The sequence below is a fragment of the Schistocerca americana genome, chromosome X (genome assembly GCF_021461395.2).
Source record: "Schistocerca americana isolate TAMUIC-IGC-003095 chromosome X, iqSchAmer2.1, whole genome shotgun sequence".
Taxonomy (NCBI): domain Eukaryota; kingdom Metazoa; phylum Arthropoda; class Insecta; order Orthoptera; family Acrididae; genus Schistocerca; species Schistocerca americana.
The window spans coordinates 117916166-117942962 of NC_060130.1; the positions used below are offsets into that span (position 1 = coordinate 117916166).

Consider the following 26797-nt stretch of genomic DNA (forward strand, 5'->3'; position numbering starts at 1 on the left):
TGCTGGAACGGATCAGGCAAAGTTGTTTTCATAATCCTGGTGTATTATGTAGCGTTCACTGAATATTTAACGCTTATGAAATAGATATGACGCATTATATCTAAGAAACAGTAATTTAAGCGTAAAAAATGCAATAATGCTGCACATCATCGATGGAGCTGAAAGGGATAACGGAATGCTACTGCAACACCTAATATTGATAGTGTAGAATCCTTGGCTGAATGATTTGTTTGTCGTGAAATTGAGAAATGCTTGTCTTGTTTCTTTTTAGTAGATAAAACAAACCGTAGTCTTTATCTCTGAGTGACAAAGCATTCAAGCGGACGCGCTTCGGTCAGCTGTTAGGCAGACCGGTTCTTTTCGACATTACTAATTTCATTAAACGTGGCATTCTTGTTAACTGTCAGAAATGAGCAAATCGACATTGCCTAGTCATATATTACACAGTGGATTTTTTCACCCGGTGTTACGAAGCTGGCAAGCACCAAATGTGGAACTGACGCCGAATAATTTAATGTTTCCATTGTTTATTGGGTAAGTTATTTAAAGTGAATCAGTTTCTAGTTTACCATTAACATTTCCGTATGACTCCCTTCGACTAACGAATTATCATTAACAGACATCGGCAGTATTACGAATCGTGAACGTGTTAATATTCAGTGGTTTTATTTTTTGTGGAGAATATCTACCGTTGTTCAACATTACAGCAGCGTCGTCGGCTAGTACTCGCAAGATGTGGATAGAAGCGTTTGTTTGGACTTCATGGTTTAAATTAGAAGTGTGTACAAGAAAAAAATTTATGTATACCTGCCATATGAGACATGTGGCGGTTCTGCACGTAGTAGTAATTGGTACTTTAATTCTGTTTATCTTACATTATACCAGTAGTCGCGAGAGCTTTCACTTTTCCGCGATTAGGCCTACGGTACCGTAGTCTGCGTTCCTTTACACTGGCAACGCTTTGAATCTGAACATAGAGCGCAGATGATCGTTTGTGCGACACCTTTCCTCTTTCCTGCCTTTCGCTGTTGATTTTGCAAGCGACCAGTATTCTCCAAGCTTGTTTTTACACGCACTTAAAGTTCAAATTTAAACCTCAGTTTCGCTCAACCCATAGAGGTTTTCCTAAACTTCGTACACACTAAGTTATAACGTGTTAGTACGAGTTGTTTTGCATGTCTTAGGCATTGAGTTGGCTGTGTCATTCCGCTAGTTGGTTATTTAGAATGGTACTGCAGTGTGAACAGTTACTAGTGCACATTTGAAGCTGATTTAAACAGAACAGCATTTACATTTTAGATCTTTTTTCTATGCAGCCATCCAATAACTAAATAAATACTAGTAAATGTTAATAAACATAAGAAAATAATGTAAAGAATCCAAACTGTAAGAATTAAAATTATGTAATAGTCTATTGTTTACCTGTAGTTCAGTAGTATAAATATGTAGGCCATTTGCCACTCTTCCCTGGCAGTTCTGACTAGAGGAAAATACTACTCCACCTTGCATCTATTTAGTGGAGCTAGTTTTAAATTTGTACACTGCATAGGTGCTTTCATATGATCTGCTTAAGTAGGCTAGATCAAAAGTATTGGTAGCTATTTTGGGCGTTCACCAGCTTGGTATACATCTTATTAAATGTATGTCCAGGCCTTCTTCTGTATGTTTTACATTTGTCAGGTTTCCATTAACAGATTTTGTTTACACATTGTCTAACTGATAGTGTTGAGCCCTATCATACAATCCGTCAATACCTGAGTAACATGTAACTTGATCTATGTTTAGTGTTACCCAACTGGAGAAAAGTAGATGTGCTCAAAATATTGCAGATTTCTGTTTGTAAAAAGGTGTGTAGCATATGTGAATGAACTTGTACGTATAATCCTAATTAACTTTCTTTTATAATTAGGGTCAGTGATGCTGTTTTTTATCTCACAAGAAAGCTGAGGTGACCTCCTGTTTTCTAAAAGCTTTGAGATATTATTTTTTTCCTTGCCCACCCAGAAAGCTATGTTATACTAAATGACCTTGCTTAATTTGCTACTTTTTCTCCTTCACAGATAAACTGGCAATATTATTTTAAGATGCTCACAGTGCACATGAGACATATCTATCCATATATCTCAGTTCAGTTGTATGCCTTATAGATTGTTTTGCACTGAAAATTTTTAATTTCTCAAAATTGTATTCCAACTTCATATTTACAAACCATGTTTGTATTTTTCTATGTTACTGATTATCTATTCAGCAGTTTTATGGCAGACATTAAATGTTGAATCAGCTGCCTAGAGGTGGTGTTGGACCAAATCTGGTGACACAGTGTGTATACTACACAAAAATAGTTGTCCCTAATATTGGGATAAGGGAATGCCTCATTTTCTTTTTCTGATCAGAGAGGAATTTCTTGCCAGAATTACATATAACCATTTTTTACTTTGGGTTCACTAAATGCAAAGAAACCCAACTCTGACTTTATTTTTAGAAACTGTATTTTGTTGAGAAACAAGTTGGGTTGAGTGTGATATTGGACTGTCCTCCCACCCTTGAAATCTTGATTGTGATGACAGTGATCGGTAGCATAGCCTGAGGCGAAAGTTAGGTTGAAAGCTGATAATTTAGTTAAGAGTTGGCAGAGCCAATGAATGTGAATGCCAAATAAAGATTGCAGTAACAGTTTGACTTCTAGCTTAGCCTAAAGTGTACAATAATGTCATTTTTAAATTCAGTTTACCATATTTAACACACCTTTCTTCATAAAAAGTTAAAACTGCAACGTAAATTCAGAGAAGCATATATTAGATAATGGACAAGTCTGACTAGTGTATTGATGCATATATTGTACATTATCATAAATAAACTATGAACAATGCATGGAGGTGGGTCCAGTACATAAATTTTACGAGCAACTTGTCATTCAAGACATCAAAGGGCTACAAAAAGTTGTGGTAATGTGATAGTTGCTTCAAATATTGCAGCAGTGTTCCAGAGAATGTCAGTTTCCTGCTGTGTGGAACAGATGCCCAGTGTGGATTTGTTGACTTACGTACACTTCATCTGTAAACAGTTGTGTTTTTCACTGGGTGTGTTGTGTGATATCGCAACCAATTTTAGTTATCAGGAAACTTAATAACCTGGTGTATACAAGCTGTTATTACCTGTAACTCTTATTTTTCAGAGAAGAGCAAGGTGTTGTGCCATTGCCCAGCATGCCTGGAGTATTTAGGTATGGCTGTTCAAATTTAAAAGATGCCCTTCAACCTCTTGTGGATAAAGGGTTGAAGTCAATTTTATTATTTGGAGTTTTATCGCACCTACCTAAGGTAATAATTTAGAAGTGATCTAAAGATAACTTGTCCACTGAAAACTAAAAAACTGAGAATATTCCTCATTAATGATTAGCCATATCACCAGTTAAATAATGTAATACTCTTTGTTTACTCTCCTACTTTTGATTCAGCTGTTTGATAATTTCTGGTTGCCATCAATATCTATTGTCTGTTATAAACCATTGTATTTTATTTTCCTTGACCAATTTGTCATTAGGTTAATACTGATGTCACATCACTTCTACCAAACTTTTCTCTGACATAGTACTACCTTTCGTATTCTCATATTTCACTCTGATGTCCCTGCCTCTTTCTCCCACTCAATATTGCCACATATATTCTCTACCACATACTGTTAACTTTCTGCACCTTTATCACACACTTTGCGTAATTGCAAGTTTTTAAATATTTTTTTGTATTAGTTCATCATAATATTTTTTTTAAATTTCCATTGTCTTTTAATTATAAAGCAAAATGGCTTAAGTGGTTAAGGCACTTAATTCTGTCAGTAGTAGTATGTTTCATCCCTAAATTGAATTAAGATTCATATTCAGTGAGAGTGCCTCCAGTCAGAGATTGCATTATTTCTCTTCATTTACTCGTATTTGATAATATAATGTACCCAAATGGTCTGTTGGTTATTTAGTTTAGAAACGAGGCACTGCCAAGAGATTCTTTTGAGCCTCACTTGATTAAAACCTCAATATTACATTAATCCTTGTTGAGCTACATTTATAATGTTTTCCATTTATGTAAGATGTGTTGGATGATTTTTATTGCTTTTCTATTTGTTAAATTATACATTGTTGATTTTTCACATTGTACCACATGTAGATACCCAACTTTGAAACTCCATTAATCTGTGGGAATAAAGGACATGTTGGTGGAGGTACCTTTTTTTCATATATTTTCCGTATCACTGGCTTAAAGGGCATTTCTGTCATTGCTCACAGATCTTTGAAGGGCACTCAGTTTGAAGAAACATCATATCAGTAAATTCAACTGCACCAGACCCTCTCTCTTCCTAGGAGGGTGCTGAGAGGGCCGGGTCAAGAGTGTCAAACTATTTAAAGCCACGAGTTATCAGAGGTTATCTTCCTTGAAGAGTTAAAGCAATGCTCCAGCACACAGGGTCCACTGCCTAAATCTAGCATCAGGTGTGAAAACAGTAAGAATACAGATCTTGTTCCATCACCAGTCTTGTTGCTGTCCGTGTGTGCTGTGTCAGAACCATATATGACAAATGAACCATCGCAAATTATGCGGACAAATGTTTTGAGCAACTAGGATGGTAAATGCAAACATTGTCCATTAGGGATGATGTTAATCACCCATTTTGCTTGAGAGTTACTTGTAATGACAAGAAAAAAAATATCAGTATTTTAAATACAGGTTAGCTAACATTCTATTTACATGCTTTTTCTTTATTTTATTTCATTGGTTCTATGTTCCAATGTTGCTAGGAGGTAGGTACACCAAAATGTATAGAGAATTTATTACAAAGAAAAAAATCAGGACAACAATACACTGAGCCAAGATATTTCAAAATGAAATCCTATTTACTGAGTACACGGTATAGAAGTTCTCTTCTTTACAAAACCCAAACAATCTATAAGCAGTAACCATACTGGTATTTGCCTGGAATGGCTTGAGAAAACCCAAATCAGTACGACTGTACTGGGTAAACAAGTCTTACATCAACAGTTTGTCAAAGTCACATGTTTATTTCAGTGGCACAATGATGATAATGCAGTCAAGTGAACCTAGAATACTTTTATATGATTAGTACTGTCAACTATTCCGTTCATCTCAAGAAATTAATTATCAAATATAATTAACTGTTTTTAGGGGAACAGAACTTTTCCTGAAGAAAATCCTTTAATCTCAGCCTAAAAAACTGTGGTTTGGTTTAACAACCTGAAACTCCCTTGCAAACAAGTTCAAAGTTTATGCTGCAAATGCTGAACATATGTTTTGGATATTGTTTATGGATCATAATTCTTATTTCCCAACTCCAGTGTCCCTGACGTAGTGTAAAAGTGCTTGACATTTCCTCCTATCATTGTAGATCTTCTGTTCCAGGACATCTTCCCACTGAAATCCTCTCCCTTTCGCATCTGATTTCAGTGTATCTATCCAACATTTCATGGACCTTCTGCATGGTCTTTTGGGTTTGACATGAATTTCAAACCATCATGGTGTGCTTGCATAATAAAGATTGTTCCACTGTGTTACATAGACTAAATGGATGGTACAGTTAACTTTAAACAAGTTAATATAGTTTGCTACAGATCTCATAAGTTAGTAATGTACTGTGATGCCCAAACAAAGATCTCAGTCTAGCTTCTTGAATAAAAATATTATTTGTATCTGAACTGAGTTCTCCTGAAATATCATCCTGTATGACATCAAGAAATTCATGATGGTGCTGGTAGGCAATATTATAATCAGAGATGTAACCGTAAGCAGCTTCTGAAGGGACATGAGTATGTGCCTTCCACAAGGGAATACTATCAACCCTATGTACTAGAAATCTGTTATACTTCTGCTTCCGAAGTTGCGTAACTGTTGTAAGGGAGGCAAATATCAGCACGAAAAAAATTGTATATCATAAACTCAGTATACTGGAGCAACCAAAGCATCTTCAGAGTTATCTGCTGAAAATGAAGGAAAGTCTCTAATGTGTATTGTGAAAAGTTGTATTAGCATAGAACCTCAAGGAGCAACTTGTATTATTGTACCCCAAAGAAGCTGGCTAAATTCCTGTTAAGTGATAGTGTAAAACAGCTTTCTGTTTCCTTCCACTCAAATAGGAACACTCCAGGGGGCTCACTGCTCTTTGGTGAATCCATGCTTGGCTATCGTGGGGCCTCACACTTTGCAGTACCTCTTCCCTTTCCATGCTGCATGTCTTTCCTCCTCCTATTCTTTTTCCCCTCCTTAGATATTTTCGGGGGAGCATGTTGCAGTTCCAATGGCTCAACATCTTAATGGTCCCTCATCTGTTTTTCTTTCTTTCTTCATTCTCCATCACCTCCCATTCCTCTGCTTCGGTGTTTGAGGTTTCTCTTTTTCTTCTTCCTCCCTGTGAGCTACTGAAGGCTGGCCCAAATGTTTGACACGTAACAGATGATTTGGTAATGTGTAATTCCCAGGCTCGGGTCGACAGGTTTCACACATACCCCCGGTACAAGCCAGGCCCAGGGAGGGGTGATTGCCTGAGCTGTTACCTTCCCAATTGCCAATTGGTCCCTCTTTCAGGAGAGTGGGAGGCATGTCATGAGGTGTGAACAATGACCTAAGGTGGGTGATCCTCCGTTTATTATTCAGAAAGGTGCTGATGCGATTGCAGGCCCTGTGAAATCCTGCTCTCATTCACGTAATGGGATTTTGCTTCTGGAGGCCAATTGTGATTTTCAGGCTCAAAAACTGCTTACAGCTTCGCTCCTCCACAGCTATCCTGTTTGTGTCAAGGTCCATCAAAAGCTGAATTCTTCACATGGCCACTTACATTCAGCTGCTTAATGGTCTGACTGAGGGAGATATTCAAACTTACCTCTGATCAGGACGTCACTGTCGGCCATTGGGGTAATGGAGAAGGTTGATGCGACCTTAGTGCCTGCATGCACTCTTTGTCACGTTTGATCAAGTAGTGCTTCCATTGAAGATCAAAGCAGTCTATGAAGTTATCACGGTCTGACCTCACATTCCAAACACAATATGTTGCTATCAGTGTCAGCATTACAACCACCCTCACATATCCTGTAAAAGCACAGCCATATGTGTTACTTGTGATAGGGGTGGTCACGAGGGTGATTGCCCTTGTTACTCCTGCTGTATCAATTGTAATGATAACTATACTGCCTCAGCCATGAATGTCCCTCGTATCTCGATGAGAGGACCATCCAGGAGACCCAGGTAAAGGAAAAAGTATCTTATCCTGTCGCTGGCAAGTTGTTGGCTAGTTGAAAGTCCTACATTGTACCATCCAGCACTTTTAATACCGTTCTTGCAGTGCATTGCTCCATAAAGGACATGACCATGCAGACTTGCATGCAATTCAGCACTGCAGTTGAAAATTGCCCAGTATCACGGTAGCATCCCTGTATCCTTCTTCTACAGCTATACAAGAAGCCACCAGATCTTCGCCCTTGGTGGTGAAATCACATGCTACACAACTGGCAGGATGAAAGGACAAAGACTTTCTACATACCGCCAGCCAACAACCATCTGAATCTTTGTCCGCCAACCATAAAGGCTCTAAGAAATTGAATAAAGGCAAATAGCCTTCTCCTTCCGTAACTCGGAGATGCGATTCAATGGTGTCGCTGTGTGGTAGCCTCACCCATGTGACCTCCATTTTGCAGGTGTGCACTGCCTACTGTTTTTCTACCCTGGAATCCACAGGCTGAACCAGGGATAATGCCGATGCCTCTGTAGATTTCTTGGAACAGGATCCTCCAGTCTCTGGCCCCTGTAGCAATGAGCCTTCGAAAGCTGGCACTTGGCAGCCACCAAGGTGACAACCCTTCCTATGACTCTTTTCCAATGGAACATTCATAGCTTTAGACCCAACAAGGAGAAATTTGGCTGCTCTTGCCATCACGGTGTGTGGTTGTTTGCTATCTCCAAGAAACAAAATTGCGAGCTCGCAACCACTTTAACCTCTCACATTTCCTTCCTGTCTGCCCCCCCCCCCCTGCCACATTCCTCCCACACTGCCCCTACCCCCACCTGGTGCCTCCCCCCATCTTCCAAGGATGGCATTCCATCTCATGGGGGAGTCATACTGCTCATTCGGGATGACGTTCATAGCCAGACCCTCTCGCTGAACACCCTGCTGCAAGGAATTTTCCTTCATCATTTCACCTTTTCTCTTTGTAACTTATACATCCCTCCATAATCCGCTGTCACTAGGGTAGACTTTCTCCAGCTTGCTGGTAAACTCCCGAGCCCCTCTTTGCTGCTCAGTGACTTTAATGTGCACCAGGCTCTTCAAGAACCTGTCTGAGAGGTGCCATCTTAGCTGACCTTCTCAATCAACTCAACCTCTGTCTTTACACTGAAGCACCCACTAAAACTCTACACACAGCTATTCCTATTTGGATCTCTCATTCTCCAATGTCCACCTTGCCCTTTGTCTCGAGTGGTTCATTCTCTCTGACAAGTACCCAAGCTACCATTTCCCATGTGCTATCCATTTGCTGACTTCAACCCCACCTACGTGTAAATCCAATTGGCAGCTTTCTAAGGCCAACTAGAGGCTTTACTCTTCACTGGTGACCTTTGACATACAACATTTCCCCAGTTGGTATGACCAGAGAGAATACCTTACTAACATTATCCTTACTGCTGCAGAACATAATCTTTACCACACTGTGTCTCCTGGTGGACTGAGGTATTCTGCAACATTATTTATGCACTGAGATGTGCCATCTGAGTTTTTAACCATCATCCTACAATTGCAAACTGTTGTTGCATTCTTCGGGATAGCAAAAAAGCTAGCTGGATTTAATTTACTAGTTCTTTTAAGATTTCACTCAATCTTCCATCATGTGACCCAACCCCTATTGGCCCTCTGGGACCGAGGCCCATTCCCCGATTACTGGCCTGACCTTAGCAGGTGATGTCATTGTGGACCTTATTGCTACCTCCAACACATTAGACCACTGTTTTGTGGAGATTTTGAGCTCCATTCTTTATCAACCCACGTTCCCTCCTTGGCACTGTATGGAGTCAGATCGAGTAATACCCTTCTCCTCTCAGAATTGTGAATGCTACAATTCTGTCTTTACTGTGAGGGACCTAGACTGTGCTCTCACTTCATCCCAATCTTCGACTCCAGGACCGGACTTGTTCACATTCAGATGTTCCAGCTCCTGTGGACAAGCACTTTCTCCTTCATACATACAATTGCATTTGGTCAGATGGCACATTACCCAGATGCTGGCATGAAGCCAGTGTCATACCCATACCTAAGACCAGTAAGGGCAAACACCTTCCTTCTAGCTACTAATACATTTCTCTCACCAGCTGTGTGTGCAAGGTGATGGGATGTATAATTCATGGCGAGCTGGTATGGTGACTCGAGTCTCGCAATCTAGTAACCACTGCACAGTGTGGATTTAGAGCATGCCATTCTGCAGTTGACTGTCTCATCACTTTGACGACCCATGTCATGAACAGTTTTTTGTGGAAATACTAGGCTGTCCGTATATTTTTACTTGGAGAAAGTCTGTGGCACCTGTTGGAGGTCTGGTATCCTCTATACCAGGGCTTCACAACATACGTGCTCGCAGAGCAAGCTGTGAGCAGCAAGGCGTGAGCACGGAGCAGCACGAGCAATGCTACCCCCACTACCGGACCAGAGCTGAGAGTGTGGAGAGTCACGTGGGGCACACAACAGCTGCCGACAGTCAATGTAAATTTGCGGCCATTTGCAGGGATATCACTCACGAATTATTACTGCGACAATTGAAACAAATAAAGGAGAATGTACACATAATTTTATTAGCTTAGTGTATGCCTCTACATTCGTATTAATTTGTGAACTATTACACAATAAAAGGTGTCACTGAAGTGTGAGATTCTCGGTTATCTTGTCCTTTTTGCCCTTTACAATTGCGTCTATGTTCGGAGTAATTGTTCTTGTGCATCGTAGGTGCAGCGTGCAGTTTAAATTTTGATCAGACAGTGCGTTTCTCAGGCGCGTCTTGTTACATTTCATTGCAGAGAAGAGTTGTTCACAAACATACGTGGAACCGAACATTGATATTATTGTAGCCGCCAGTTTGTGCAAATGAGGAAATCTATCCTGAGGAAAGTGTCTGTAGAATTCCAAAATGTTTTTCTTGTTCTGAAATTTGTCTCTGTATTCTCTGTCACACTGCAGGTCAATAATTTCTAGTTGCAGCTCAGGACGAATCTCTTCAATATTCGCTGAATATGGAGAGTAGAACAGATCAAAATCACTGTCTAGTGCTGTCAGATCTTGAAAGCGTTGATCAAATTCTTCCTTAAGGGCAATTAAACTTTGGTAATAACGTTCAGTCTTTGTGAACATCTTGCATGGATGATCATTTAGGAAAATGAGCTATATTTCCTGTTTCCAGCTGACTCACCCAAAGTGTCAGTTTCATTTTAAAAGCTCGTATTCGATCTATGAAATGAGTAATTAGCAGATCTTTACCTTGTAGTGGAATGTTCAAAGCATTCAGATGGCTAGTTAAATCTCCTAAGAATGCGAGATCACATTTCCATGAGGGCTCTTTCAATTCAGGAACACACATGTTATTTATTTCCATGAACATATTTATCTCATCTAATAGGCAAAAAAATAGATTTAATAATTCGCCACGACTAAGCCAGCAGACCTCGCTGTAATAAGGCAGGCTGCCACACTGGCTTTCTACATCCTCAAGAAAGCTTTTAAATTGCCTGTGTTGTAGCCCATGCTTCCTTATATAATTGGTTGTACGAACAACAACACTCTTTACATTTTTTAGAGTGATACTCTTTGCACATAAGTTTTCCTGGTGGATCACACAGTAAACGCCCCATATTTCATTCGGCACGGTCAGTTTTTGCATTTTCTCCTTCAACAGCGCAACGAAACCTGATTATTTCCCTGTCATCACTGGTGCACCGTCTGTAGACACTGAAACTAAAGAGTTCCACAACAATCCTATATTTTCAACACTTTCTTCAATACTACTAAAAATATCACCTCCGGTTGTAGTGTTCTTCATGGCTACTACACCAAGGAGCTCCTCCCTCACCTGAAGATCTCTTTTAACACCTCTAATAAATATGGCAAGCTGCGCTGTTCTAGTGATATCAACACTTTCATCCAGAGCTAAAGAATAAGCCATAAAATCTTTACAGATATTTGCAAGCTTGCTCTGGACGTCGTCTGCCATATTCTGTATGCAACGCATAATGGTCATGTTAGATAATGGCACAATCCGAAACTGTTCAACTTGAGATGGACACAAATGTTCCGCTGCAACTACCAAACATTCTTTTATTAAATCGCCATCAGTGAAGGGGTGCAGGGATTTTGCTAAAAGCAAAGCAATATTGTAACTCACTCTGAGAGCTGCCTCAGTTTATTTTTCTTCGTCGTCCAGGTCTTCTTCGGATAGCTTTCTTTTAAGTTTAATAACTTCCTGTGCACGATCTGGTCCATCATATTTTCCACTTCCGTAGTCTTTCGCGTGGTACGACATATAATGTCGCTGCAAATTAAATTTCCTAAAAGAATTCAGCGTTTAGTGACATAACTAAACATTTTGCAACACCATCTTTTTCTGTAAACAGATAAAATTCCTCCCAACTGTGAAAGCATGGTTGGGGTTACACAACGGCGACTTGACAAGATTCTTAACCAGCAAAGTGACTGTTAGATCTGATCGTAGTACTTTAAGTGTTACACAGTCGTCGCGATTTCAATAGGCAAGCTGTGGCCCTATTCAAACGTGCGCTCGCATTTCCCCTCCCTCCCTACTCTGCGACTTTGCACCTGCTCGCGAGCACGTGCCTGAGCAGACGCGAGTACTCGCGCTCAAAACTGGCCAGTTGTTAAGCCCTGCTCTATACTCTATACAAGTGGTGCTTCTGTGGCTGCCTGACCCATTTCCGTCAGAAATTTTTAAAAGACTTAGTTTTCAAGGTATGTGTGGGTTCAGCCTTGTCGGACACCTAATCCAGGGGAACAGGGTGCCTCAAGGCTCCAACCTGAGTGTCGCCCTCTTTGCTATAGCCATTAACCCTATTATGGCCTGTGTTCAACCAGGCATCTTCAGCACGCTTTTCGTTTGCGATTTTGCGATCTGCTGCAGTTCTCCATGGGCTTGCGATTTTGCAATCTGTTGCAGTTCTCCATGGGCTTGGGTCCTGGAGCAGCATCTTCAGTGAGATCTTGATCATCTTTACTCCTGTATCATCGACGATGACTTTCACTTTTCCACTGACAAAACTGTTTATACGAATTTCTGGTGGTACAGTGGGCTTCCTGCACTGTCTTTACACCTTTGTCCTGTTGCTCATCCATTCACTGAAACTATGAAATTCCTGGCACTCATGCTTCATAGAAAATTTCCTTGGTCTTCGCAAATGTGTTACCTGGTCGCACACTGTACCTGGCACTTAGTGTCAGATGTGTCCTCAGTGGTGCTTCCTGGGTAGTGGATCGGACCACCTTCTTCCGTTTGTACCAGTCCATTATCTGATCAAAACTAGACTATGGGTGTTTCATTTATTCACCAGTATGTCTGTCCATCTTGCGCCATCTTAATACAACTTACCTTCGTGGAATACATTTGGCCACTAGCCCGGTTTTCATCTCTATGCATAAACTGCCAAATGACCATTGTCATACTGGCATGATGTTATCCTCAGCTTATGTGTGCCATTTGTCTGCTGTGCCTGGTCACCCGTCCTATGCCTTCTTTTTCAATGACTCGCTTGACCGCCAGTATGGGGCGTGCCCTTCTTCTCTGTTACCCCCACTGCGGGTATGGGGTTAGAAGAGGCCCGAGGTATTCCTGCCTGTCTTAAGTGGTGACTAAAAGGAGTCTCACACAGCCCCAAGCGATCAGGTCCCATTCTGTGGTTTGACCTGCCACTTTCAAAATTCTACAGAAGTGCGGGCCATATGGGGAAGGACGCCTTACATGGTGCACAAGTGCCCTTAGATTCGATCTCCTGAATCTCTTGTCATGGCTTTGCATCTCCACTTGCAATTCAGTTATTTGCGTGAGGACACTTTCCAGCTTATGTCATCTTCTTCCGTTGTCTCTTGTCCTCCATGACAATATTGGATTTCTCTGTGCCCGATATCCAGCACAGTAGCCAGTCACCTGTGGTGGGGCCGTCATGTACCCATTTGGTGGTAGCCCCCTGATAACATAGGGATCTCACTGATGATGCCTGAGCTGTTAACTCCCCACGTATGCCAAGGAGTAGATGCCTGTCTTCCTGGGGCATCAGGACTCCCGGCAATGGCCATCATGTCAGGTGGCCTTTGCTGTGGCTGGATGGCACCCATGGGGAGAGCCCCTGATTGGAGTGGGTGGCATCAGGGTGGATGACCCACAATGAAGCGGACTAAGTTATCTCTTGCTGTGACCATACGGTGCCAGCAGTCTCTAAAAAGGGCAAGATAGAGTACAATGCTGACAGATATGACCCTAAATCGTGTACCTCCCTCGCTACACCATTGGAGTAACTTAGGGCTACAGAAAGAAGAGAGCCATATTTGCCTCAATATTTAGTCTGTAGAGGAATGGACAGGGACTCCTTTCTACCTACTCAATTTTTTGTTGAACATCATGTGGAAGTGACAGCACTGTCCAAGATGAGAAGGGTGCAGTCTTGATTCAGACAACATCCCCAGCCCAATCCCGGGTGTTACTCACTTGTGACCGGTTGGGTGATATTCCTGTTTCCGTCACTCCCCATAAAAGCCTCAACATGGTCCAGGAGATTATTTTCCATCGTGACCACCTCTTGCAGTCTGACAACAAGCTCCACGCCAATCTAGAACGACGGGGAGTTCATGTCATCCGGCACGTTTACAGGAGACCCAAAGACAACAGGGTTGCTACCGGTGCCTTCCATCTTGGCCATTGAGGGTGATTTATTGCCTGAAAAGGCCAAGGTGGTGGTATCTCGCTGTAGTGTTAAATCATACGTCCCTCCCCCTGTGTGGTGCTTTAAGTGCTGGAAATTCAGGCACATGTCTTCCCGCTGCACTTCCAGTGCCACATGTCGAGACTGCAGACGTCCACTGCATCCAGGTACTCCATGTGCGCCTCCTCCCACTTGTATCAACTGTGGAGAGCTCGCCAGACTGCACAGTGCTCCAAAAGAAGCGGAAAATCATGGAATACAAGACCCTGGACCAGTTGACTTACCAAGGGGTTAAACATAAATTTGAAGAATTACACCCCGTTCGGTTGACGTCAACATATGCTGCAGCTACATTACCATCGCCGTTACAAGTACCAGTCGTACCACACCCTGTGCCTCAAACAGTGAGCCCTCCGGGTCTCCAGAATACATTTGCCCCCTTGGTGGTAGGGGGAAAATCCCCTTCCGTTGCTCCCAAAGTACCTACTTTGGGAGCAAGGCCCCTCCAAACGCAGGGGCACTGGTTCCCTCCCCCCACCAGCTGGAGAAGCAACAGCCTCCTTTGGTTCCTCTTGTGCGGAAGGGGTCCTAAAGGTCTCCACTAATGCCACAGTGGACACTCACCAGTGGCTAAAGGGGCCAAACGCTGCTAGACGAAGAGCTGCATGGTCTTCCTCCATGCCTGAAGCTACTTCAGGGAAGTCCTCCCAGCAAGCCCCTAAAGAGAAGTGAGAGCTCAAGCAAACAAAGAAGTCTGCTAAGGAAAAGGACCCTCTGGTGGCCCCAAAACCACCACTCCCTACCAATTCTGCACCTGCGGATGAGGTGGAGATCTTAGCGTCCCTTGAGGACCTGTATCTCACTGATGCCTCATCTACAATAGGAATGGATGCAAATACTCAGTAGGTGGCAGCAGGTGAACCTTGGGGGGGGGGGGGTGTAACTTACCTCCTTGCGTACTTCTTGCCAGCCTCACGATAACCTCATCCCCCAGTGGAATTACTGCAGTTTTTTCCACCACCTGGCTGAGCTACAGCAATGTTAAGCTTTACACCTGCTTTCTGCATTGCCCTCCAGGAAACCTGGTTCCTGGCAATGCGAACCCCTGTCCTCCACAGCTATAGGGGATATTACAAGAACCATAGTGACTATAATAGTGTGTCAGGTGGAGTTTGTGTCTATGTCCTGAACTCAGTATGCAGTAAACCTTTGCCTCCTTCAAACCCGTCTTGAAGCTGTGGCTGTCAGAATAAGGACGACACAGGAAATAACTGTCTGCAATGCATATCTTCCTCGAGATTGTGCAGTAGCCCTGAACGTATTGGCTCCACTTATTCATCAACTCTCTAAACCCTCCCCATATGCCACTTAACACCCATAATGCCTTGTGGGGGGCACCGTGCTTACTGGCTGAGGCAGAGATGTCGAAACTTTCCTGTATCAACTCGACTTCTGCCTGTTAAATACTGTGGTCCCCACACATTTACTCGGCCATTGATTTATCCCTCTGCAGCCGATGACTTCTCCCATCTGTCCACTGGAGAGCCCACGATGAATTGTGTGGTAGTGACCATTTTCCCATCTTTCTGTCACTCCTCCAGCATCATTTCCCTGGACATCTACCAAGATGGGCTTTAAACAAGCTTTATCCTCTGCTGTCACTGTTGAATCCTCCCATACGGTACCGTTGATGTGGGAGTTGAGCAAGTCAGTAGAACGATCATTTCTGTGGCGGAAAACATGATCACTTGAAACTTCCTGGCAGATTAAAACTGTGTGCCCGACCGAGACTCGAACTCGGGACCTTTGCCTTTCGCGGGCAAGTGCTCTACCATCTGAGCTACCGAAGCACGACTCACGCCCGGTCCTCACAGCTTTACTTCTGCCAGTACCTCGTCTCCTACCTTCCAAACTTTACAGAAGCTCTCCTGCGAAACTTGCAGAACTAGCACTCCTGAAAGAAAGGATACTGCGGAGACATGGCTTAGCCATGTCTTTAGGGTGCCCCGGCGAAAGTCAGTACGTTGGTGGTCGCTGGAAATCGCTGAGGCCATTAAAGAGTGTCCCTAGAGCACCTAATAGCTTTTAAATGGCTCCATACCCGCATTCGTCAACATATAAAAAGACGGAAACAGGAATGTTGGGAGATGTACGTCTCCACCATTGGGTGCCATATGTCACCTTCCAAAATCGGGACGAAGATCAGACGTGTTTGTGGGTACCTGACCCTGACAGGTTTCACTGGCATTAACATCAATGGCGTGTTATCTACTGATGCAAACACACTTGCCAAGCACTTTGCTGAGCACTATGCTCGAGCCTGCATGTCGGAGAATTATCCCCCAGCATTTCGCAGCCTCAAATGGTGGATGGAAAGGAAAGCCCTCTTGTTCATTGAACATCACAGTGAGCCCTATAATGCTCCATTTACAGAGTGGGAGCTCCTCAGTGTTCTTGCACATTGCCCCAACACCACTCTTGGGTGAGATTGGATCCACAGTCAGATGATTAAACACCTCTCGTCCAACTAGATGTGACATTTCCTCGTCATCTTCAACCGCATCTGGTGAGATGGCGTCCTTCCATTGCAATGGCAAGAGAGCACCATCATTCCAGTGCTCAAACTGGCAAATACCCGCTTGATGTGGATAGCTATCGGCCCATCAGCCTCACCAATGTTCTTTGTAAGCTGTTAGAATGTATGGTAAGTCGGCGGTTGGGTTGGGTCCTGGAGTCACATGGCCTATTGGCTCCATGCCAGGGCGGTTTCTGCCAGGGTCGCTCTACCACTGATAACCTAGTTTCCCTCAAGTCTGCCATCCCAACAGCTTTTCCCAGGTGCTAACACCTAGTTGCCGTCTTTTTTGATTAACGAAAAGCTTACGACATGATCTTTAGACAACATATCCTTGCCACATTATATGAGTGTGGTCTCCGGGGCTCGCTCCCAGTTTTTATCTGAAATTTCCTATCGCTCCATACTTTTCATGTCCAAGTTGGTGCCTCCCAAAGTTCCTCGCATATCCAGGAAAATGGGGTCGCAAAGGACTCTGTATTTAGTGTATCACTATTTTTAGTGGCCATTATTGGTCTAGCAGCAGCTGTCGGGCCGTCTCTCACATCTTCTCTGTATGCAGGTGGCTTCTGCATTTCGTACTGCTCCTCCAGTACTGGTGCTGCTGAGCGGTGCCTACAGGGAGCCATTCACAAGGTGCTGTCATGGGCTCTAGCCCACAGCTTCCAGTTTTCAGCCGCGAAGTAGTGTGTCGTGCACTTCTGTCGGTGTCGTACCATTCATCCAGAACCAGAACTTTACCTTAATGACAATCCACTCACTGTAGTGGAGATATACTGATTCTTAGGACTGGTTTTCAATGCCCAATTGACGTGGCTTTCTCATTTTCATCAGCTAAAGCGGAAGTGCTGGCAGCACCTCAGTGCCCTCCGCTGCCTGAGCAACACCAACAGGGATGCAGCTTGCTCTACGCTGCTGCTGCTGTACAGACCCTTATTCAATCCCGCCTTGACTATGGGAGTCTGGTTTATAGTTCGGCGGCACCCTCGGCATTGTGTTTACTTGACCCAGTGCACCACTGTGGCATTCGACTGGCAACGGGAGCTTTCAGGAGGAGTCCGGTGATGTGTTGGCAGAAGAGCCAACACTGTGTTGCTAGAGGAGGCCGAAATGCACGCGTTTAATTACACGCTGACTGGCGTGAGGTCTGGAACAGTTAAGGGAATTAATAGTAGCAAATAAAGTACGTAGTTGATATAATACTTAACTTTAATCCACAATTGTAGAACATCTCTCGTTACAGTACATGCTTCACAATATTAATTATCAAATGCTATGGCGCCTTGCTAGGTCGTAGCAAATGACGTAGCTGAAGGCTATGCTAACTATCGTCTCGGCAAATGAGTGCGTAGTTGTCAGTGATCCATCTCTGGCTAAGTCGGCTGTACAACTGGGGCGAGTGCTAGTCAGTCTCTCTAGACCTGCCGTGTGGTGGTGCTCGGTCTGCAATCACTGACAGTGGCGAGACGCGGGTCCGACGTATACTAATGGACCGCGGCCGATTTAAAGGCTACCACCTAGCAAGTGTGGTGTCTGGCGGTGACACCACATCCGGTGACCAGTGTTCTGGTGGAGGCCAGAGTATCTCCGTTGAAGGTTAGGCATGCACAACTGCTTGCCAGTTATGTTGCACACATTCGTAGCTCTCCTGAGCATCTGAATTACTGTCTCCTTTTCCCACCCATGGCGGTTCATCTCCCCGATCTCTTCTGTCTGAAGTGGAGTCCTTGCCTTTACCACTTATACGCAAGGCTCATTCATGTACACCTAGGCCGAAGCTTCGTCTGAACCTTTCACATGATTCTAAGGATTCAGTTAACCCTGCAGCTCACCGCCATCACTTCCTCTCGATTCTTGACATGTACTGGGACCGGGACTCTGTACTGACTCCTTCAGCATCCTACGAGCTATCAACCAGTGCCACCCCTGCCATCCTTTGGTAGCAACCATCAAGGAGTCTATCTATGCCCTGGAACAGTCCAGTCGTTCTGTGGTGTTTGTGTGGACCCCAGGCCACGTCAGAATCCTAGGAAACGAACTTGCCGACAGGCTACACGGAAACCACTTCTGGAGATTGGCATTCCCATAACTGACCTGCGATCATTGTTATGCTGCCAGGTTTTTCAGCTTTGGAAGACGGAATGGCATAATCTCGGTATGTACAACAAACTACGTGCCATTAAGGAGACTACAGGGACTCTGTGGTTCTCTGTCGACTCCACATTGGCCATACGTGGCTAACAAATGGCTACCTTCCCCATTGTGTGGACCCACCTCAGTGTCACTGTGCCTCACATATGACTGTCGTCCATATCTTGTTGGGCTGCCCACTTTTAGCCCCTCTGCGGTGTATTTTTAACCTTCCCAGCACCCTGCCTTCAGTGTTGGGTGCAAATGCCTCAACAGCAGATTTAGTGTTACATTTTATTCGTGGGGGGGGGGGGGGGGGGTGTTATACCATCTAAGGGTGGGCATTTAGCTTTCTCTCCAAGGCCACCACCCTCCCTCCATTTTAACTATGTCGCACTTTCTTTGCATTTGTTTGCATTGGTGCTAGTCTTTTCCCTACATGTGCTCGTCTCGCCTTGCCTTTTTGGGGTGGACGTTTCAATGTGTTGTAGAGTGGCTGGGGTCATCCTCTTTTATTATTGTGATCAGCCAGCCCAGATCATCTGCTCTATGGCTTTAATACCCTCTTCTACTTCTCCTTGTGATGTATGTTTTGCCCGTTTTTTGTTCATTCCATTCGTTTTCATTTTAGGTGTGGTTCCCCATTCCTTTTCCCCCTTTTACTTTCTCAAACGTACTTTGGTGTTTTTGTACCTTGAGCCTTGCTTGCATCAGGAAAAAGGGAGTGATGACACTCTAGTTTGGTCCCTTTATACTCGAAAACAACCAACTGACCATTGTGTCAGGTTTGCCTTTGTAATTGGTGTCTGCTTTCGGAACACTGCTCAAGATTTAAAGCAGAGCTCTTCATCCTCTTTCAGGCCACCTAATACATCCAGTGACACAGGCTTTTTGATTGTCATATGCCCAGATTCTCACAGTGCCCTTCAGAGCCTCTGTGTATTGTAAACAGTTCATCCCTTAGTGCAACAGGTCCAAGAAAGCTTCCACTTGCTCACTGTTGAGGGAGCCACTGTGATGTTCATGTGGGTTCTTGGTCATGTCGATCTGAAGGGGAATGAGGCTGCTGACACTGCTGCCAAGGCTGCCATCCTCCTGCCTCAGCCTGCTAGCTCTTCCATTCCTTCGTATGATCCTCTTTTTGCCGTCTGTTGGCAGGTGGTGTCACTTTGACCCTAAAAAACCTCAAATAGGAGGGAGAGCTCTGGAATAACTCCAAATAAATTCCATGCTGCTCTAATTTAATTCTACATCTACACCTACATTTATACTCCGCAAGCCACCCAACGGTGTGTGGCGGAGGGCACTTTACGTGCCACTGTCATTACCTCCCTTTCCAGTTCCAGTCGCGTATGGTTCACGGGAAGAACGACTGTCTGAAAGCCTCCATGCGCGCTCTAATCTCTCTAATTTTACATTCGTGATCTCCTCAGGAGGTATAAGTAGGGGGAAGCAATATATTCGATACCTCATCCAGAAATGCACCCTCTCGAAACTTGGCGAGCAAGCTACACTGCGATGCAGGGCGCCTCTCTTGCAGAGTCTGCCACTTGAGTTTGTTAAACATCTCCGTAACGCTATCACGGTTACCAAATAACCCTGTGACGAAACGCACCGCTGTTCTTTGGGTCTTCTCTATCTCCTCCGTCAACCCGACCTGGTACGGATCCCACACTGATGAGCAATACTAAAGTATAGGTCGAACGAGTGTTTTGTAAGCCGCCTCCTTTGTTGATGGACTACATTTTCTAAGCACTCTCCCAATGAATCTCAACCTGGTACCCGCCTTACCAACAATTAATTTTATATGATCATTCCACTTCAAATTGTTCCGCACACATACACCCAGATATTTTACAGAAGTAAATGCTACCAGTGTTTGTTCCGCTATCATATAATCGTACAATAAAGGATCCTTCTTTCTATGTATTCGCAATACATTACATTTGTCTATGTTAAGGGTCAGTTGCCACTCCCTGCACCAAGTGCCTATCCGCTGCAGATTTTCCTGCATTTCGCTACAATTTTGTAATGCTGCAACTTCTCTGTATACTACAGCATCATCCGCGAAAAGCCGCATGGAACTTCAGACACTATCTACTAGGTCATTTATATATATTGTGAAAAGCAATGGTCCCATAACACTCCCCTGTGGCACGCCAGAGGTTACTTTAACGTCTGTAGACGTCTCTCCATTGAGAACAACATGCTGTGTTCTGTTTGCTAAAAACTCTTCAATCCAGCCACACAGCTGGTCTGATATTCCGTAGGCTCTTACTTTGTTTATCAGGCGACAGTGCGGAACTGTATCGAACGCCTTCAGAGTTAGCAATATACCATTGTCTCCTCAGTAAAAAGCGTTTTTCACAGAGTCTTCTCGTCACCAGTAGTTTTTATGAATACTTTCAAATGGCTCTGAGCACTATGGGACTTAACATCTATGGTCATCAGTCCCCTACTTAAACCTAACTAACCTAAGGACATCACACAACACCCAGTCATCACGAGACAGAGAAAATTCCTGACTCTGCCAGGAATCGAACCCAGGCGTGGGAAGCAAGAATACCGCACGACCACGAGCTGCGGACATGAATACCTTCCACAATCTCTTGAAACAAATAATGTATTGCCCAGTCAAATGAAAAGACATTCATGAAAACACACTTGGAATTTTTGATAATTTGTGCTCTAAGAAAGGGGTAGCTATTGTACTGACCATTGCCTTTTTGCAACAATTTGAAAACACATGTAACAATGGCATTGATCTATACACTAATATCATCTGAACTTCTATGGGAATCAGTAATTTGTGCACTGGTAACTTGCCGTTGAGTGTCCATAAGCTCTAAGCACGCAGTAATTTACGAGTAGGAAGTTGATGGTTGGAAATTTGAGTCGGTCAGGAACCATGTTCAAATGACCAAAGAGGTTAAGGCAACTGCTCATGAGAAGTGGTAAATCCGGGTTAGAGTCCTGGTCCAGCACAAGTTTTTAACTTTCACAATTGCATTTCCACAATGCCCTGCACACCTGGAAGTCACAAATTCCCAGTGGCCGATGACCTAGCAGTTTGGTCCCTTCCGTGCCCCCCATTCCTCCCCCCCCCCCCCTCCCCCCGCCCACTCTTTTTAAACAAACCAACCAACCACAAATGCCCACCCATCCTTTCCTTTCTATCTTCATTCTCTATTTAATATAAATTTTAATTTTGATCTATGTTTATCACTGGTACTGCAAACGGCTGAAAGCAATGGGAAACTACAGCTGTAATTTTTCCTGAGGGCATGCAGCTTTACTGTATGGTTAAATGATGATGGCGTCCTCTTGGGTAAAATATTCCGGAGGTAAAATAGTCCCCCATTCAGATCTCTGGGCAGGGACTACTCAAGAGGACGTTGTTATCAGGAGAAAGAAAACTGGCGTTCTACGGATCGGAGCGTGGAATGTCAGATCCCTTAATCGAGCAGGTAGGTTGGAAAATTTAAAAAGGGAAATGGATAGGTTAAAGTTAGATATAGTGGGAATTAGTAAAGTTTAGTGGCAGGAGGAACAAGACTTTTGGTCAGGTGAATACAGGGTTATAAATACAAAATCAAATAGGGGTAATGTAGGAGTAGGTTTAATAATGAATAAAACAATAGGAATGCCGGTAAGCTACTACAAACAGCACAGCGAACGCATTGTTGTGGCCAAGATAGACACGAAGCCCACGCCTACTGCAGTAGTGCAAGTTTATATGCCAACTAGCTCTGCAGATGATGAAGAAATTGATGAAATGTATGATGAGATAAAAGAAATTATTCAGATAGTGAAGGGAGACGAAAATTTAATAATCATGGGTGACTGGAATTAGAGTGTAGGAAAAGGGAGAGAAGGAAACATAGTAGGAGAATATGGATTGGGGGTAAGAAATGAAAGAGGAAGCCGTCTGTTACAATTTTGCACAGAGCATAACTTAATCATAGCTAACACTTGGTTCAAGAATCATAAAAGGAGGTTGTATACATGGAAGAATCCCGGAGATACCAAAAGGTATCAGATAGATTATATAATGGTAAGACAGAGATTTAGGAACCAGGTTTTAAATTGTAAGACATTTCCAGGGGCAGATGTGGACTCTGACCACAATCTATTGGTTATGAACTGCAGATTAAAATTGAAGAAACTGCAAAAAGATGGGAATTTAAGGAGATGGGACCTGGATAAACTAAACCAGAGGTTGTGCAGAGTTTCAGGGAGAGCATAAGGGAACAATTGACAGCAGTGGGGGAAAGAAGTACAGTAGAAGAAGAATGGGTAGCTCTGAGGGATGAAGTAGTGAAGGCAGCAGAGGATCAAGTAGGTAAAAAGACGAGGGCTGGTAGAAATCGTTGGGTGACAGAAGAAATACTGAATTTAACTGATGAAAGGAGAAAATATAAAAATGCAGTAAATGAAGCAGGCAAAAAGGAATACAAACGTCTCAAAAATGAGATCGACAGGAAGTGCAAAATGGCTAAGCAGGGATGGCTAGAGGACAAATGTAAGGATGTAGAGGCTTATCTCACTAGAGGTAAAATAGATACTGCCTACAGGAAAATTAAAGAGACCTTTGGAGAAAAGAGAACCACTTGTATGAATATCAAGAGCTCAGATGGAAACCCAGTCCTAACCAAAGAAGGGAAAGCAGAAAGGTGGAAGGAGTATATAGAGGGTCTATACAAGGGCGATGTACTTGAAGACGATATTATAGAAATGGAAGAGAATGTAGATGAAGATGGAATGGGAGATGTGATACTGCGTGAAGAGTTTGACAGAGCACTGAAAGACCTGAGCCGAAACAAGGCCCCGGGAGTAGACAGCATTCCATTAGAACTACTGACGGCCTTGGGAGAGCCAGTCCTGACAAAACTCTACCATCTGGTGAGCAAACTGTATGAGACAGGTGAAGTACCCTCAGACTTCAAGAAGAATATAATAATTCCAATCCCAAAGAAAGCAGGTGTTGACAGATGTGAAAATTACCGAACTATCAGTTTAATAAGTCACAGCTGCAAAATACTAACGCGAATTCTTTACAGACGAATGGAAAAACTGGTAGAAGCCGACCTCGGGATAGATCAGTTTGGATTCTGTAGAAATATTGGAACACGTGAGGCAATACTGACCTTATGACTTATCTTAGAAGAAAGATTAAGGAAAGGCAAACCTACGTTTCTAGCATTAGAGAAAGCTTTTGACAATGTTAACTGGAATACTCTCTTTCAAATTCTAAAGGCAGTAGGGGTAAAATACAGGGAGCGAAAGGCTATTTACAATTTGTACAGGAACCAGATGGCAGTTATAAGAGTAGAGGGACATGAAAGGGAAGCAGTGGTTGGGAAGGGAGTGAGACAGGGTTGTAGCCTCTCCCTGATGTTATTCAATCTGTATATTGAGCAAGCAGTAAAGGAAACAAAATAAAAATTCGGAGTCGATATTAAAGTCCATGGAGAAGAAATAAAAACGTTGAGGTTCGCCGATGACGACGTAATTCTGTCAGAGACAGCAAAGGACTTGTAAGAGCAGTTGAAATGAATGGACAGTGTCTTGAAAGGAGGATATAAGATGAACATCAACAAAAGCAAAATGAGGATAATGGAATGTAGTCTAATTAAGTCGGGTGATGCTGAGGGAATAAGATTAGGAAATCAGACACTTAAAGTAGTAAAGGAGTTTTGCTATTTGGGGAGCAAAATAACTGATGATAGTCGAAGTAGAGAGGATATAAAATGTAGACTTGCAATGGCAAGGAAAGCGTTTCTGAAGAAGAGAAGTTTGTTAACATCGAGTATAGATTTAAGTGTCAGGAAGTTGTTTCTGAAAGTATTTGTATGGAGTGTAGCCATGTGTGGAAGTGAAACATGGACAATAAATAGTTTGGACAGGAGGAGAATAGAAGCTTTCGAAATGTGGTGCTACAGAAGAATGCTGAAGATTAGATGGGTAGATCATATAACTAATGAGGAGGTATTGAATAGAATTGGGGAGAAGAGGAGTTTGTGGCACAACTTGACGAGAAGAAGGGACCGGTTGGTAGGACATGTTCTGAGGCATCAAGGGATCACAACTTTAGCATTGGAGGGCAGCGTGGAGGGTAAAAATCGTAGAGGGAGACAAAGAGATGAATACACTAAGCAGATTCAGAAGGATGTAGGTTGCAGTAGGTACTGGGAGATGAAGAAACTTGCACAGGATAGGGTAGCATGGAGAGCTGCATCAAACCAGTCTCAGGACTGAAGACCACAACAACAACATGTTTATTAATACCATTTTGTCAGCCCCTCTTGCATAGAGGCTTCACAATTCAATATTAAATACTGTTTTGGGAAAAAACAGGAGAAAGATATACTACAAAACACTCAATGGTATAATTCAATTAACAAAAAGCAAGAAAAGATCATAGGAGTTACAGTATATCTCAGTAATCTGAAATTTCCCATTCCAACAAAGTGATAACTGATTTTTTGTTTCTCTTCTCTGACTCTGCCATCACAGTATCCTGCATTGTTATAATTTTATGCTGTAACTAGCGAACCTGACAATGCTTCACACAATTACTAAATCTATATAGGAATTTGATATATGTCCTAATCTTCTCCTCTCACACTCGCTATCTGTCTCTTCCTCTGCCCCTCCCCTCTCACCACCCTCCTACTCTTCCCCCACCCCCCCCCCCACCCCTCTCACCGCCTCCTCCTCCTCCTCCTCCTCCTCCTCCTCCCCCCCTACCCCCCCTACCCCTCTCACCGTCTCCTCCTCCTCCTCCTCCTCCTCCTCCTCCTCCCCCCCCCTTCCCCTCTCACCGCCTCCTCCTCCTCCTCCTCCTCCTCCTCCTCCTACTCCTACTCCTCCTCCTCCCCCCCCCCCTGCACACCCCTCTTGTCACCTTCTCCATCATCCCATCCCACCCCTCTTCTGTCTGTTGCATATTACAAGGATATACAGGAAAGGGGAACCAAAGCCCTCCCTGATTGATATCTCCCCCATAGTTCACTGGAAAGTGTATAGTATAAAAAGTTGTTCATCCATGGATCATTTGACAGTGCTGCAGAATTTGTAGAAAAGAAAGCATGTCACCCACATATCCACTGCCCAACACAATTAAAGGGTCACTTTTCAAAACCCCATAATTGTTTCCCATTGCAAAGCACAAATTTGAAATTTGGCTCAAAGGTGCATACAACTTTCCTCCATAATGGTGCAAAAACATGTCACCCTGTGACATCAGCCTCAGACTTGATGATGCTTCTCAGCAAGGTGTTGACGTGTGCAAAAAAGGCCAGAGCTCAGAAGTTCATGTGGGTTGTAAGAAGAGTTAATGATATCACATTTGCACCAAATTTCACCACAATTCTGTCCAACACCATTGTAGACATATCAGACAATGGAAAGGTTGTCACACCCCCTCTTACCTACATTTCACTCTTCCTCTTGATGCCCCTATGATGGAGATCAAAATCATGTGGTTTCCATAAGGGTGGCCAAGGAAAACATTTCCACACACCACCACTCAGAATCTACATAATAAGGCCTTGGGATGGAATAAATGGTATCAAGGAAACCACACTTGCCTTGGGGCAGTGACCCACACATTTCGCAGCGGAAAACAACAGTTCACAGTATGGCGAACAACAAGATGGTGTTCTTGACAACCTTTGACACTGCTGGCAACCCCTGGACAGTTCAACCTGTCTCAAAGGATATTGCGGTTCTGCAACCCTATTGGATGTAATTTACCCCTTTGGAGTGTAGCCCGATAATCATTTTTAGTCCACAGTGTTACTGGGCACAATTGTGGCGTACAGGGTTGAACCACAAGGGACCTTTCAAAACCATTTGATGAAATGTGATCTGAAGCAGCAAAGAGTGTTTATGCTTTTCAGCCCTCCTGTCGCACCACTGCCAAGGAAACAGTGAATGACTGCCTCTGGACACGCTCATTTTTAAAGTGCCAACAAGAGTGCACAGACGGAACTGGAAGTCTTAGAGGGACCCTATCCCCTTTTATTCACACATCAATGCCAAATCTCTCCCCTGCTCCCAGCGATCACATCACAAGAGGCCGCAAAACATTAGTGCTGAAAAAGCACTTTTTGCTGCTTCAGATTACATT

General features: G+C 43.5%; 1 protein-coding gene across 1 annotated transcript in view; it reads left to right on the plus strand.

Annotated features, from left to right (window-relative positions):
• Positions 1-215: 215 nt before the first annotated feature.
• LOC124556816 (delta-aminolevulinic acid dehydratase) overlaps positions 216-26797 on the plus strand; it is a 60023-nt gene continuing 33441 nt past the window's right edge. Inside the window, exons 1-2 of the mRNA XM_047130832.1 lie at positions 216-534; positions 3176-3320. Of these exons, the coding sequence (XP_046986788.1) occupies positions 410-534; positions 3176-3320 (270 nt within the window). The 5' untranslated portion in view covers positions 216-409. The remainder of the gene's footprint in view (positions 535-3175; positions 3321-26797) is intronic.